The sequence below is a fragment of the Morone saxatilis genome, unplaced genomic scaffold (genome assembly GCF_004916995.1).
Source record: "Morone saxatilis isolate NCDOM2014 unplaced genomic scaffold, NCSU_SB_2.0 Contig20, whole genome shotgun sequence".
NCBI lineage: Eukaryota > Metazoa > Chordata > Actinopteri > Moronidae > Morone > Morone saxatilis.
The window spans coordinates 24,217,129-24,231,199 of record NW_023339763.1 but is presented as its reverse complement, the minus strand read 5'-3'; the positions used below and the strand labels follow the sequence as shown (position 1 = coordinate 24,231,199).

The 14,071-nt window shown below is 40.5% G+C and overlaps 1 protein-coding gene across 1 annotated transcript in view; it reads left to right on the top strand.

Moving 5' to 3' along the window:
* Window positions 1-2,555: 2,555 nt before the first annotated feature.
* Window positions 2,556-14,071, top strand: part of ntm (neurotrimin) — a 430,254-nt gene continuing 418,738 nt past the window's right edge. The window contains exon 1 of the mRNA XM_035666619.1: window positions 2,556-2,753. Coding sequence (XP_035522512.1) covers window positions 2,693-2,753 — 61 coding nt within the window. The 5' untranslated portion in view covers window positions 2,556-2,692. The remainder of the gene's footprint in view (window positions 2,754-14,071) is intronic.

Below are 14,071 nucleotides of genomic sequence, written 5' to 3'. Positions count from 1 at the left end.
GAAAACAAAATACCATTTTGAGAAGAAATAACGTTGTTTTGAATGTAAAGTTTCATTTCATTTCATTTGTGTGTAGAGTTCTGAGAGTATGAGGCATGCTTTCAGAAAATGTGTGTAAACAATCGAGAAAAACTGTAATTAGATTAACACTATGTGAAGATGCTCTACAGCCTGATGTCACATACCCTACACCATAACCTGACATCCACCCCCTCAGAAATGTAACTACATGTGATGCAGACCACACTGCAACTGTGACTGGTCCTTTTGATGAGTGTGTACATTGTCTAAGAATGGGAAGCAACCCGTGCAAAACCCAGATTAGTTAATAATGCTGCTTGAAAATCCCTCTTCCAACACACACACATTCTCAGACAAGTGTGTCCCCACACACACACACACACACACAAACATGTGGGATGCTGCCTGAGTGCATGACATGCTCTCTTCTGTCCCCTCGTATTCCCTCGTCCTGTTGTTTCATGGGTGGCGGGGCACAGTAAATGAGGAAAATACAAGACAGATTGAGGAGAGAGTTTCTGTTTCAGTCACCATTGTTTGAAGTACACAAAGAAACAACACAGTGACACAGAGACCGACTAGCATTCTGGCAGTGTTATTTGCAGAGCAGCACAGACACACCAGCAAACAAGTATAAATGCTCTCAATGGCCTAGGTCAGTGGCATAGACTGTGTCGAAGAGCACATGACTATAAATCCGCCTCTAATGTGTAACCAGAAAGTGTTTTACTTTTCATCCACTGATTGTACTACTGTACCAACACTGAATAAACCTCAAATGAGAAGAGTGCTTCTAAAAACAATTAAAAAGTTATGTGGTTTTTTTTAATAAAGGTGTTATGTGATGAATGGGGCATATAAATTGCATGTTTGCACGAGGAGTCAGTCAGAATGGAACATATTTTGATATAACTGCCACTGCAGTCAGTGTGGCTTTACAGTCATATTGCTAAAAAACCAAAATGCTGTGTTGTCTCTGTGAACTGTTTCTACTATGTTACAGACAGAAATACCTTCTGACTGGTAAACTCTAACCCCTAACCCATGAGTTTAGAATTTTTATTTAATGAGCATTGATGGACACAGAAAAACTGTTGTTGCTGTTATTCTTTATCCCCCCGTGCTAGCTCTTAAAGCTGTCATATAGTCACTTGTAATTAACATCTTGTTGGAATTCAGTATTTCTCATGTATGTAGTGCCATTGATCTGCAATTTGCTTTTAAGATCAATTCTGAGACTGGGGCTATTGATCAGTAGAAGTAAAACAAAAGGTCATTACTTTTTATTTTATTTGCTTTTCTCAAATGTTCAGTCATGTGTGCTCTGTTGCAGGGCTGTAATTATACCCACCCCCAAATGTTAAAATTTGCTCAAAATATTACCCCAATATATTTAAAAAACATAAATACATTTTAAAATTTGCTTTGCTTTGCTATGCTACGCTGCTGTCCGAAATAATCATTCACAAACTTAATCCTATACTGAACCTAACAAATTGCCATTATTATTACTATGGGTTCTAGCATTACAGTGTACTAACGTTACAGTTCTGCGTGTGGTTTGTCCAAGTGATGCCATACCCCAGCAGAAGCCATTACTGGACTGTGGTGGGCACACAATCATTGTCAAACACTGTCGGGGAGAACAGGGTTCGTTGGTTCACATTTTACTTTTATTTGAATCCCTCAGAAACTGTATCCTTAACGGTCCAGTGAGTAACATTAAGGAGGATATGTTGCCAGAAATGGAATATAATATTCATAGTTATGTTTTCATTAGTGAATGAGCACCTGGATATAGGAATTGTTGTGTTTTTGTTACATTAGAATGAGCTGTTTATATCTACAGACACCATGGGTCGCCTTCCATGGAGTCCGCCATGTTATATAATGAATAAAAAGTGAATCTCATGTGAATATTGAATTGTGTGGTCCTTCCAACTGCACCCACAGACACCTGCTGACGGCCGAACTGACACCAAATCTTTGTCGCTTGTGACCTTTCGAAGCGAATACATGTCGACCAGTTCAACTCAAGCGACTGTAAATCCAGCTAATTGCAATTCATTTCACTGCTGGAAACAAGCTGAAAACTATGGAAATTCCTGAAATGAAGCCTGTGAAGACCCCCGAGTCACACGGACATTTCTCAGTTTTTGCTCGCTCTTTGGCTTGTTATGTTTGTTTTCCTTAATGTATAGAATTAAGACACCACAACACAGATAACGAGTAACCAAGCTGCTTTTCATGAGTAAAATAATATCAGCGGACGGCAGCGCCTCCACAAGAAGTCGCCGCTAACAGCCGCTTCAAGCTAGCAACAAACAACTTGGCCAGGGCAGGAAGTAGGTCCAGTTTTCAAATTAAAAGCGCCGCTAAACCTTGGGAATTACGCTGCCAACTGAACGCCACTCAGCGTCCTTTTACTTGAGAAAATAAGCTAACAGGAAGTAGTGGTTGTCATTGGCGCTAGCTTGCCTTCGGCACCGCTGCCAATAACCTCTCAGTTGAAGGAGGGACTTTGTTGAGCGCTGCGTTGGTGGATGCTGTACAGTCAGACAGGAAGACCGGGGACTTGAAGAAAAGCACTTTTCGGGATTTTCAGAGACTCGCAGGCTATTCCCCCCCCCAGACGACATCACACAGCAGACAAACAAACAGATCGATAAGCATGAAGAATCCTCTGTACTGGGCTATGCTGGTCGGGATGACCGTCCTGCTGATGGAGCAAGGTAAGTGATTGATTCTTGTCATCCTTGGAGCACTTGTTATCGCTGTCTCCGACTCTTGTTTGGATGGGACTGTTCTGGGATTCTGTCAGTAGCTTTATGCACATCGCGGGCAGTGTTTGCGCCTACATTTGACACCAGGATGCTTGCCATCTAAGCCACAGCTTAAATTAAGCGATTAGTGAAGTGCAGTTGAGCTGTCTTGGTGCCAGTGGCTTGACTCTCTAAGTATCCGAGTGGTTGCTTTTGGGTGTATTTTTACACCAGTTATATTAGGCTGCAGCCTTTTCTCTGAAAGTTTAATCCTGCCAAGGTAATTCTGAGCAGTATTAGTTTTGCTTTTGGTTGTGCACTTTTGCAAATGTGGAAATGACCCTATAAAGGGGAAATGTTGATTGTGCTGGCTGTAAAGCCTTCAGTAACGCAGCGCTTTATTTGAATGCACCTGCAGTTAAATTTGAGCAATTGTCCTTTTTCTGCCCGCGGATCATCTTGAAGCATGGTAAATCTCCCGGACGGGAGGTCTTTGGCGCAAAGTTGATTAAGTATTAGTTCTTAATCCACATTGACTGCGTGGTCAGGTCATCCAAGTTAAGCCATGTGTCCTCCGGGCAGGCAAGAGGGCTGTGCTTCTGGAGAGGGGGAGAGCAGTGAGGCAGCTCAGTCTCTCTGACCTTGTTTACACCTGACATTAAAAATTCCATCCAATAACTAGATTGTGGCTAGATGGAGGCGAGCTTAAAAAAGCATGTCAACAAAGGCCACCTTAGAAAAAATGAAAACTCCACCTTTTTATAAGCCCCTAATCAACCTATTGCTGATTTCTCCTCAAGCTCCATCACTAGTCTACAATAAGAGAGGGGCTGGGGGAAAGATTAATGCTGTTAAATCCTACTTGTCCTTTGATAATGACCCTTGTAGTCAGAAGAAAACTGATAAATAAATAAATAGGATGAAGTGGATGAATCAGTCAATGGAGGGGCATTTTTCCTCATCATCTCTCCACACCTCACTGTTTTACCTGGCCAGCAGCCCCTTTTCTCTTCATAGATACTGCCCAGTATCTGAAAAGTCAAATTCCTGCACAGGAAAAATTGAGCTGCAAATGATTCTTGCATAAAGAGCTGAAAAAAATGATTAACAATAATCTGGTAAACAGACATAAGGTCACATGCAGGTTTACCTTATGTTAGTGATTGTGACGTGTGCTGACTTCACAATTCTGCCTTTTGACCAATGTCAACAAGTGCAAAGCTGTACTGAAGGCTGCACTTAATGCCACACAGCAAACAAACTAAAACTCTGATGTTAGATGGCACACAGTTTTAGCATATAAAGCTCTTTGCACTGTTCAACCAATTATGTATTTGAGATATGTCTGTGGCATAAGAAAAAGATGGAATTAATCAAGTGACTCACTCTGTGTGCTTTAGTAGACCAGAGAAAGCTCGTTTTAACCCCCACTTAATGAAATTCAGCACATACTGTCACTGTTAATACCATATATCATTACTTATGTTGCAAAGTGGTATAGTCATTATTTTGCAGGCAAGAAATGGTGTCAAGAGAAAGGAAATCTCCGCACACCTGACAACATTTTGAAAAATGCACAAATTACTGCTGGAAACAGGCAGCCAGAGAGAGAGAGGGCATTTTGTTTTGTGTCACATTGCTGCACTATTAAAAATGTCTGCTTTTAATGCACCTAGAAAAACTGTCCCCCCATCCACATCCACATCCCCATCCCCATTTCAAGTCCAATCCATTCTCCAGACAGCACCACAATTGTGCTGAAGTCATTTGCATATTAGCAGATCTCTTGCAGAATCAGAGATGTGTTGGATTAGATTAGATGAAATTGAAATGGTCCCCATAGGGAAATTGGGTCACTGCAGCAACATAATCGGGCACAGATAAGGACAAGGCCAATATAGATCATAATTGATAATATAAAATGTAAAGCATTCTATAATTAATATATTAATACAATTAATTTGTGCTCATCAATTAAATCAGAATCCTTTCAAATCACGCATTGAACCTTATTGGGTTTAGTTTTTAAGGTTTACAAGTACTCAGATATTTAATTTGATATTTAATCACCTTTTGTTGTCTAAAAATGCAGAAACATTGCTGTCAAATAGAGAAAAGTACATCGACCAGAAAAAAGTTTCATTTTGGCCTTTAGGCAGTTAACTGTAGTGTTAATTAGCGCCTCCAGTGTTTGTCATTTAACTCATAAAAGCCTTGGATAGCAGTAGAGGTGTAATTAAATATTAAAATATAGTATTGCAACATTTTGTTTTGTGATATTGTATTGATTCTCCAAAACACAAGCACACGTTTTTGTGTTTAAACATTCCCACTGTTATAAACTGAGAGCTATGATGTTGGACATTACAGGGACTTTGCTAAATACTTATGTAGATCCCACTGTTTGCATAGAAAGGTCACTGTTTTTCCTCAGATTTTATGCATATGGTGGTGTTGTTTATACTATTTCCTAAAATTAGATTATTTAAAAATCACTATATATTATAGTATCACTATATATTGAATTGTAACCCCTATATTGTGATTCTTGCCAAAATACAGCCTGATTCAGCAGTGAGAAATGAAACAGTTTCGTACATTTCTCTTTGCTAATAAAAAAAGATGAGAAGAGACAAAGGATTTAAGAGATTGTGGATATGTAGATCCAGGTCATTTTCCTACCAGCAATCAGAACCAATCCCTAGTCCTGTTACAAAGTTAACATTTCCTATACTAAGTGATTATTGTGACTTCTTTCTCATTGTCGAGTTCAAACTACTTTGTATCAGTATGGGTTTAGCTGTCATCATTGTTTTAACATGCAGAACTGTGGGTCTATTTTTAAAATGGAAAGTAGTTGTTACAGTAGCTCCTCTTGTGCTCTGATCTGATTATAATCTCACACAGAGGCAGACTGTGCAAATCATGACTGCTCCTTTGAGAAAAGTAATGATATTTTGGCTCGTGCACAAATGTGTAGAGGAACACGCAGAGGACCCTGTAGGTCAGAACTAGTCAGGTGGGGTGGCTGTAGAGAGCAGGGCCGATCACAGGAGCAGGGAAAAACAATCCGCAGCGATTGATAGAGACAGCAAGAGAAGCACCTGGGCTGAAGCGCTCTGCTAGCTGGCTGTCTGGGGGCTGCAGCCACAATGGCAGGAAGCACTGTACATCTGGATGGCAGTTGACTCGCACAAGTGCTCGAAGCGTTTCTTGGTACACCTCGAGGGGATGAGCCACGGGCTAAAATTGCTGTAGGGCCGCGTCAGCTCACTGGAGAGAGGGTGGGAGGCTTTGTCCAAAATGAAAATTTCTGTTGATTAATTTTGAGGCATACTTCTTTTTTTAACATAGCAATAATTTCCAGGAAACACTTGACAGCATGCACAGTAGGCTACACGGTGTCATGCTGTCCTCTGGCTTTCTCATGTGCAGTTGGAATATATGTGTGAATAAGTCAAGGTCAGCTTCACACTGTCCCTCACTGAATTCATTCTTTTCTACAATCTAATACGTTTTGCACACACAGTCGTAAGTGTTCACCATTGTGACAGAACTGATTCATGTTGTCTGTAAGATGAGGCAGCTCAAACAAAGAGCACCTCATGCTTTTCCACAGCTGGTTGCACTGTTTCTGTCAGTGGATTGAATATGCAAGTAGCCTTCGGACTGAAACCAGGACGGATCTGAACTAACAGTTGATCGTCTTTTCCTCAAGAACCAAATGAACAGACTCCAACATGCAACGGGTAGGTGGGAGACAATCAAATGCTGACATCAGTGGGCATTTTGTGTTTTTAGCAAGAATGAAAAGAAGAAGACGAAAAAAATAAACAACAACCAAAAAATCAAGCACACAGCAAAACATCCCAATATCAAACTTCCCGAAAGAGGCAGCACATGTTCTTTTCCTAACAAAGAAAAGAACAGTATTAATCCAGCTTAAGATAAACACTGGTAATGAGGCAGCCTCATTGTCTAAGCGGGCTGCCCCCCTCCCTCTTTCTCTGTATGTGGCTGGGAGAAGACAGTGCTGGCTATGTTGCCAGGATGCAGCACAAACTCTTGTGGGTTTTTTTTTTTTTTGGCCGAGACCCTCGCAGGCCTGTGTATTGTGCCCTTGTCCTTCCTCCATCAGCCCGTGTCAGCCAAAGACGAGAATTATAGCCGGTTAGATCGAAATTTGGAGCAACAGCTGTTATTGGATGAGCAGCTAAGAGAGCAGAGATGGATAGGGCTGGTGGTATGGGAGCTGTGTTGTGCTGGTTGTATGCAGCCTTTTGTTAAAGACGTTGAGATCATTGTTGATGGGTAGAGTGTGTTCTCTTCTTATCGCAGGGCTACAGCTACTCAGCAGGGATCTCGAGGCAAAAGAGGCAGAGCTGTTGCTGTGAAAAAAAAAATTAAAATCAAGTATTTTACCCATCTCCCGTTGCACAGTCCACATAAAGCCTGGGAGCAGAATGTAGAGGCAGAGAAGGCAGATGGCCGACAATGGCAGGTAGATATTGCCACCTGTGTACAGTGGCGTGATATCAAAAGGTGATAAATTAATGTGATGTAAATTGGCTAGGAGATGCTATTAAAGCCAGGTGGCTTCTCGGCTGGAAAGCAAGAGTCAGACACGCCTACACTAAAGGTGCTGTAAGCTGTATTTTTGGGTTTAAATATGTGTTAAATAGCTGTACATTCCGACAGCCATCTCGGACATACAGTGGATCTCCCAGTCCTTTCTTCCTGTGATAAACAGAGAATACATTTCAACGTGGAGCACTGGAATGTAACTGTTTGACGCACTTCCCCTGAACCTGCCTCAGCTCCCTTTATGCCACAGTGATGTACTACACTTCCCAGAATGCCCTCAAAGACTGGCATGAACCTGTTGCATTTTGAGTTTGAATGAATGCGAACACACCCATAATTTTTTTACATTCATTTAATTGCAATGCAGGTATCCTTTAGAAAATATGTTTTGCTATTCATAGGAAGCTTTGATGGTATTACCAACAATAGTCAGTCTATAGTGAGGAAATGATGGCCAATGATGAAGGCTTTTTATTGCCCACAAGTAATGACATCAACCTGCTATGGGGCCCCCAGGGGGGGCCCCCACTGACCCCTGCTATGTAGGTGAAAGCTTCAGTAATTCCACAGACGCCTACATGTTTTGCTCATATTGTCATTGCCATACACTGCCTCCCTCATACTGCCACTCCGTGTTTTCTCTTGATATTAACATTCTTTGAGTTATTTTTTTCCTTCCTTATTTTATTTTTCTCCATTAAATTTTTTCTCCCTTCTAATGTCATGCTTTTCCTATTATATTCTCTCATTTTCCCTTTTATGTCACAGAAAGAAAATGAATTAGCACCCAATTTGATAATTGATTAACTGTTTAAATTAACTTCATTAAATGTTAACTTGGGCTTTGCGGAATTGTAATACACATTTTTCACTATTTTTTAAATTCTACCTGAATTGTGTCTACCTAATCACACGTGTATATGTATGTGTATATATATTATATACAGTGCATGAATGAATACATTTTTGACACCTGATTAGGTTTTTAGCATTGCAAATTCCTACACAAATCTGAAACAAATAAACATTTTGTAAGTACAATCAGTTGATGTGAAGTGAACCTGGCCTTTTGGGCAGTTTCCTGGTTTGCCCAGTTGATGTTCCAGCCTTGACCCCAGTTGAACTGTCCAGAGGACAGCGACAGCTGAGTGCAGCCTGTTTAAACTGATGGATGCTTCACGCTACTGATGACTGTTTCTGGTGGGAATTTTGTCCGCAAACAGTGTTACAGGACAAGCAATAAGCCAGAATGACAGTGCACTTTATCAACACCCCCCCTACTGGAGTACATGGTGAGGCCTATTGCTCTTATATTTTATGAATTTTGATTTTAGACTGATAACTACAGCCTTCATATTTTATGTTTTTCCCACCTACAAATGGTCGACTTTTGAATAAAGTGTGAGCCCTGGTGTAGGCAGAGCAATAGAAATAGAGACAAATAATAAGAGAGTTTTTTGACGCATTCCCTATCCCCATCTAAATTACAACCTATCTCATGGCTGCATTGCATTCTGGTCTATTGGGTCTCCTGTTACAGGTAAAATTGGTGTTTGTGCTTCTCCTATATGAGTTGAAAATATCTGGACGTGACATCCATGAAATAGGAGAAAAATTCAGGACCAAGGAACAGTATAAACTCAGAAATGAAAGCTTGATCACTAAGAGCTATTTTTATATTTTCCTTCCTATTGTTGTTCCACAGCTTTAATTAAGAGGTTGCCTTGGATATGAAACTTTTTCCAATAACTTCATGGTGCAATGTAATATTAAGGACATTAGCTACATTATAGGACGATGAGTGTCTGTAACTGAGAATTGTTGCTCCACAGATGTGAAATTGCCACTTTGGAAACAACAAGAGGCCTTGTTTTGTTTTCTGGAAAGGCAAATTGCAAATTGGAGGTAATTGTTATCCAGTTGTCTTTTTCATTCCTGTGGTGGGAAGCAATTTCCGTGTTGGATTCTATTTCTGCATTCAGTTGTTTTTTTGTTTGTGTGTTTGGTATTTTCACAGGTTCATATCACAAATGACTAATTTCTGGGTTGTAGAAAGTTTGTAAGAGTTTAATGGAAGCCTGATTGATTTACTCACACTCAGTGTGGGTCAACAATCAATTTGCTGGAATTTCACTGAAGGCTTTCAGCTTTCAGCATTGTGTTTGGCATTGGCAATTCAGCAGACAAAGAAGGAAAACAACAAATCTCTGAATATGCTGAGAAAAACATATTTCTTGAATATAATTAGATTATTACTGTATTTCATTCCTAATGTAAAACATGAGAGGAGGCATATGGGTAGAAGACAGCCACATACAGACTTTCCCCTGGAGGAAACTCTGAAATGTTTTGAAATGCAGATAAACATTGCCAGGTAAATCCGTCATGGGCCGAAAATGCAATCTGAATCAGTTTTTTTTGTTTATTTTTCATTCTGTAGGTGATGGAAATGTGCTGAATAAAGTCCTGAGTTTGCACATGGCTTTACATTCACTTCCTGGATATCAAATAATGCACTGTCATCACACAGTAGCAATACCTACAGTTGCACAAAAGTAAAGGATAAGCTTTTTGAGAAGCTTTTCCTCCCCACATAGTTTGCCCAGTCCCAGTGAAGTGGTCATGTGACTTGGTGGCCACAAGGGACCTTGCCAGGGAGAGCTGATTAATAAGCAAGAGGGATAGTGACTTCAGACTGTGTCCATTCACCAGGTTGTCGTGTCTGAGGAATGCTGCCTCCTTGAGAAACTCGCAGCTCGCACTCTGCACTCTGTTTGTTTCTATGTGAGCAGCTTTATAGAGACGCTGCTGGATGTATATATGTGCGTCCTTTGGGGTGAGGGAATGCCAAAGGCTGTTTAGAAGAGTTACATGAAGTGCTCAGAATTTCAAACTCTTGCAATGTTTTTTTGACTTTTGACACAAAGGAACAAGATTTCTGAAGAGTTTAGACGAGCTAAAGTAAAGAGGAAATCGCTGAAAGGCAAAGATCTCACGTTGGCGGGCTTTTCACAAGTTATTTTGGTTTGTTAGGAACATTATTTATGAAGCAGTTACAGTATACACAGCTGTAAATGATGGATTTTATTATCACTTTCCGCATCTTATTTACATAATGTAACATAACATCTGTTATTTTAAGTCTGTTTGTTTTTGTAAAGCTAAAACAGGAAATGTAATCAGAATGATAAAGGAACTTGACATTTTGCAGGAGAAGACAGCAGATGTCTGCTGTGACCTCTAAAAGGAACAAACTTGTTAACTTTAAATTTTTTTTGCCAGAATCTATGATTTTTGTATCATTTTATCCTAAAGTGTGGTACATGTGAAGCATTCATCGTAGCAAAGCCAAATTTAATTTACAAGTAAAGCATTACATATGTTTTTTTGCCATCATATTCTATACATAGGTTCTTTTGTCTTTTATATGACGTAAATTGATACCGATGGTTGCACTGGGACAGTGTGTTTGTGTTACAGTATCTCTTGTGAAGTATTTGGAATTTGGAAGTCATTGGAATCACAAAGAGACCAAGCAAGTGGTTTGTGTGTTGCTTTCCACTGATCATGGCTCAGGTTAAAGCCTTCGTCAGGGCCGGAGTATGACGGGTCATGGCTTTGCTATCCTGGGGAAAAAATGGTGAATGGGACACTTGTGGGAAGTATGAGGGTCCCATTTCAGAGCTAAAAAATTACGTGGTATGTGATTGGTGCACAGACATGCATACTCAGTGTCGGAATTGAAGGAAGCTGTATCCTCTTTGTTGAAAGCAAAGAAGTCACTCATGCGATTGTGCATGAAACGAAATGTTTGATTTGTTTCAATCCGCCCATTATGCTGACAATGAAGAACACATGTAACTGAAGTAATGACATAATAGTTTGATTAGTAACTGTAATGTGATTTCCGATTTAGAAATAGTATTTATTACTGCATTAAAGACACTAATGTGATGACAATACACTGTGATGTATCTAGAAAACATTAATATTTTTTTGTTGTTTTGAAAGTCTTGGTTTATGTGCATCAAGTATAGTGACCTGACAAATGTGCCTTTTTTCTCATTTCAGTTGTGTAACAAATAGCTTGCCGTGAGCAAAATCGCAGTGGCTTAACACATGACCTGTAGTAAAAAGCTATAGAGACTCATGCAAGGCAGAGTACAGAATGCAGTCACAGAGGAATCACAGTGAATGATAGTGATTGTCTTCCATGTGTCTGAAAATACAAACTCGGATCAGAGTACAAGTTCAAATGCACGTCTTAGGGGGCATTTTATAAACCTCTACTTTGTATTTTGTCAGCGAGGCCTGAGCACAAAGCGTTGCTGCCCTTTTTAGCACGGCCAGCGTTCACTCATCAGAGCACACACGTTGGAGCAGTTTTGAGAAGCCCAGAGGATCAAGCCACAGTGCTGTGGTGTTGGCCACCAGACACTGCTGCCACTGCAGCTGTGGGAGTTCAGAGTGTTTTAGAGCTGCTCATGAAAACTTGGGTTCTCATGCGGAAAATGACATTTCGGACGCCTATTTCAGGATCCCTAAAATCAAGAAAAGAAATAGCATCCAATGCCAGCCAGACTGAGTGGCTCATGAAATAAGTTGAGACAACAAGAAGAAGCAAGAAGCAAAAGGGGGTACAGTATCAACAATGAATGATATCCCCAACATGAACTCTGTGATGCACAAAAGCAGCTTTCTGTCCTGCTGTTTGACTCTAATTAGTCCTTTGTCTCCTATTTTTTGGTATTTTCCTGCTTAGAGGGACCTCACCATCATCTGGGAATTCCGTTGTTTGTATTATAATCAGCTTACCTGTACTTCTTGTGTAGAGGGGGAAATAGCTTCCTCTTTTTGTACCCCTCTCCCCATGCACTACTGATACAATCAACCTGTTTCTATTACTATTCTTTACCCATTTGATTGTGAAGACTTCCCAGCATTGCTGGAGCAAACGTAATCTTCCATATGTTCTTCTTATCTGATTTGAAATCTCAAAGGAGGGAAATGGATATATAATTTAGGTGGGGAGGCAGTAGATACCCACATCAATCTTACCCTATCACCTGCCCAGATCCTTGACATCGACACTGATAAGGCGGCCACTTGAGACTCGGCCCGCCCTCGTGCACTATTAGCAGGGAGGCATCTCACAGTTGGGGGAGTTGCTGTATACAGGGGGCGCTTAACTAGTGCAAGCAGCATGGTTGTAATTTTGGAGCAGATGGCAGAGTTAGTGGTTAGAAAGCACATGGTCTGTGGAATAATCTGTGTGCAATTATTGGGGGCTTGTCTGGGCATTTGAGTGAAGCACGAGAGATAATATTTCAATTAGTGCTATCATTGATTGCGCTGGAAGCCCCTTGGCAAAGGCCTTTGTGGTGGGATCTGAGAGAGTGTTAATGGGAAACAGTTGGGCCCCCTGAGAGCAGGAATCTTCATTGAAGATATAGTTGTCTTTTTTTTTTTTTACTCCTCTTTAAAAACTCATAGTCGAGCTGCTAAGTTGCTCGACCAACTCCAAAACTGTGCACAGCCTTTATCTCACTGTATCTACTGAGGTAACCACCTGCAAGCAAAGGTGACAGTCTTCCCAGCAGAAGGAGAATGCATCAGGACATAGAGGTATTAATTCCAAATTTCCCACTGGGGGGAGGACAGAGCGTGCCGATGTTATCTGAATCATTCCCCTAACCTTGTGATTGATGAATGCAAAGTTAACACAGATCAATACAGCTGTTAAAGCACCCCTGAAAGGACCTACAGGCTCTCACAGAGTCACAGTGAGCTGATAAGGAAACAGCAGAGAGGAGTTATGAGCCTTAAGAAGCTTTGTATTTCTGTTTGTTGTTCACAAGTGCATGAATTTGCAGGCCCACGTTCAGGATATGTAAACTCATGAATATTTAACCAGGATTTTATACTAGGATTTTCCACATTATGGATGTTACGACAGTCATGTTTTAGTCTTGATTGATTCAGCTGAAGAAACAAAGCACAGTTTGTGAATATTTATGAAATATTGGTTAGGCAAAGAGACTTATAGTGTATTATAGTGTAGAAAGCGTGACTAGACAAGCTTCCATCCCTAACCAGTATCTGATAAATGTTGCTACTTGGCATCTGGGCTGTTGTGTGGCAGTGAGTCTGCACTGAAGTAGCTTTTTTTAATTGCAATCACACCAGTAGCAGCTGTCTTAAGACGAACCCATTTAACAGGTTGATTAGAGCGGACACGTGGAGCTCAGTGAATGTGCCGCTTTCAGCCTGTTTGGGATTCCTGGTGGTAAAACATCACTGATGACAGCAGCTCTAATGTACCCGACTGTGTCTGCAACTGCTCTAATTCAGTTCTCTTAATCACACTGACATGGTTTTACAGAAATTATCAGGAGAGCATTTTTATCTGTGTCTTACATCAGCGTTGAAATGCCACAAACTACTCTCTTCAATTTTGTCTTGGAGAAGGTCTAATTGTTTTATTTATTATAATAACCACTAATTAGTTTTCATATAATGCCAGTTGTGTCATATTTTCCACATCAGTTTCTGAGACCTCTATGTCATCACCATGATTACAGTTTTTCTTAATTGTTTACACACAAATACTGGTACTTGAGACACAATGACCACAACATGTAACTCATGCACCAACCCCCTGAACCAATTCTGCTAAACTACAAGCACAATTCCTGCTTTGTACT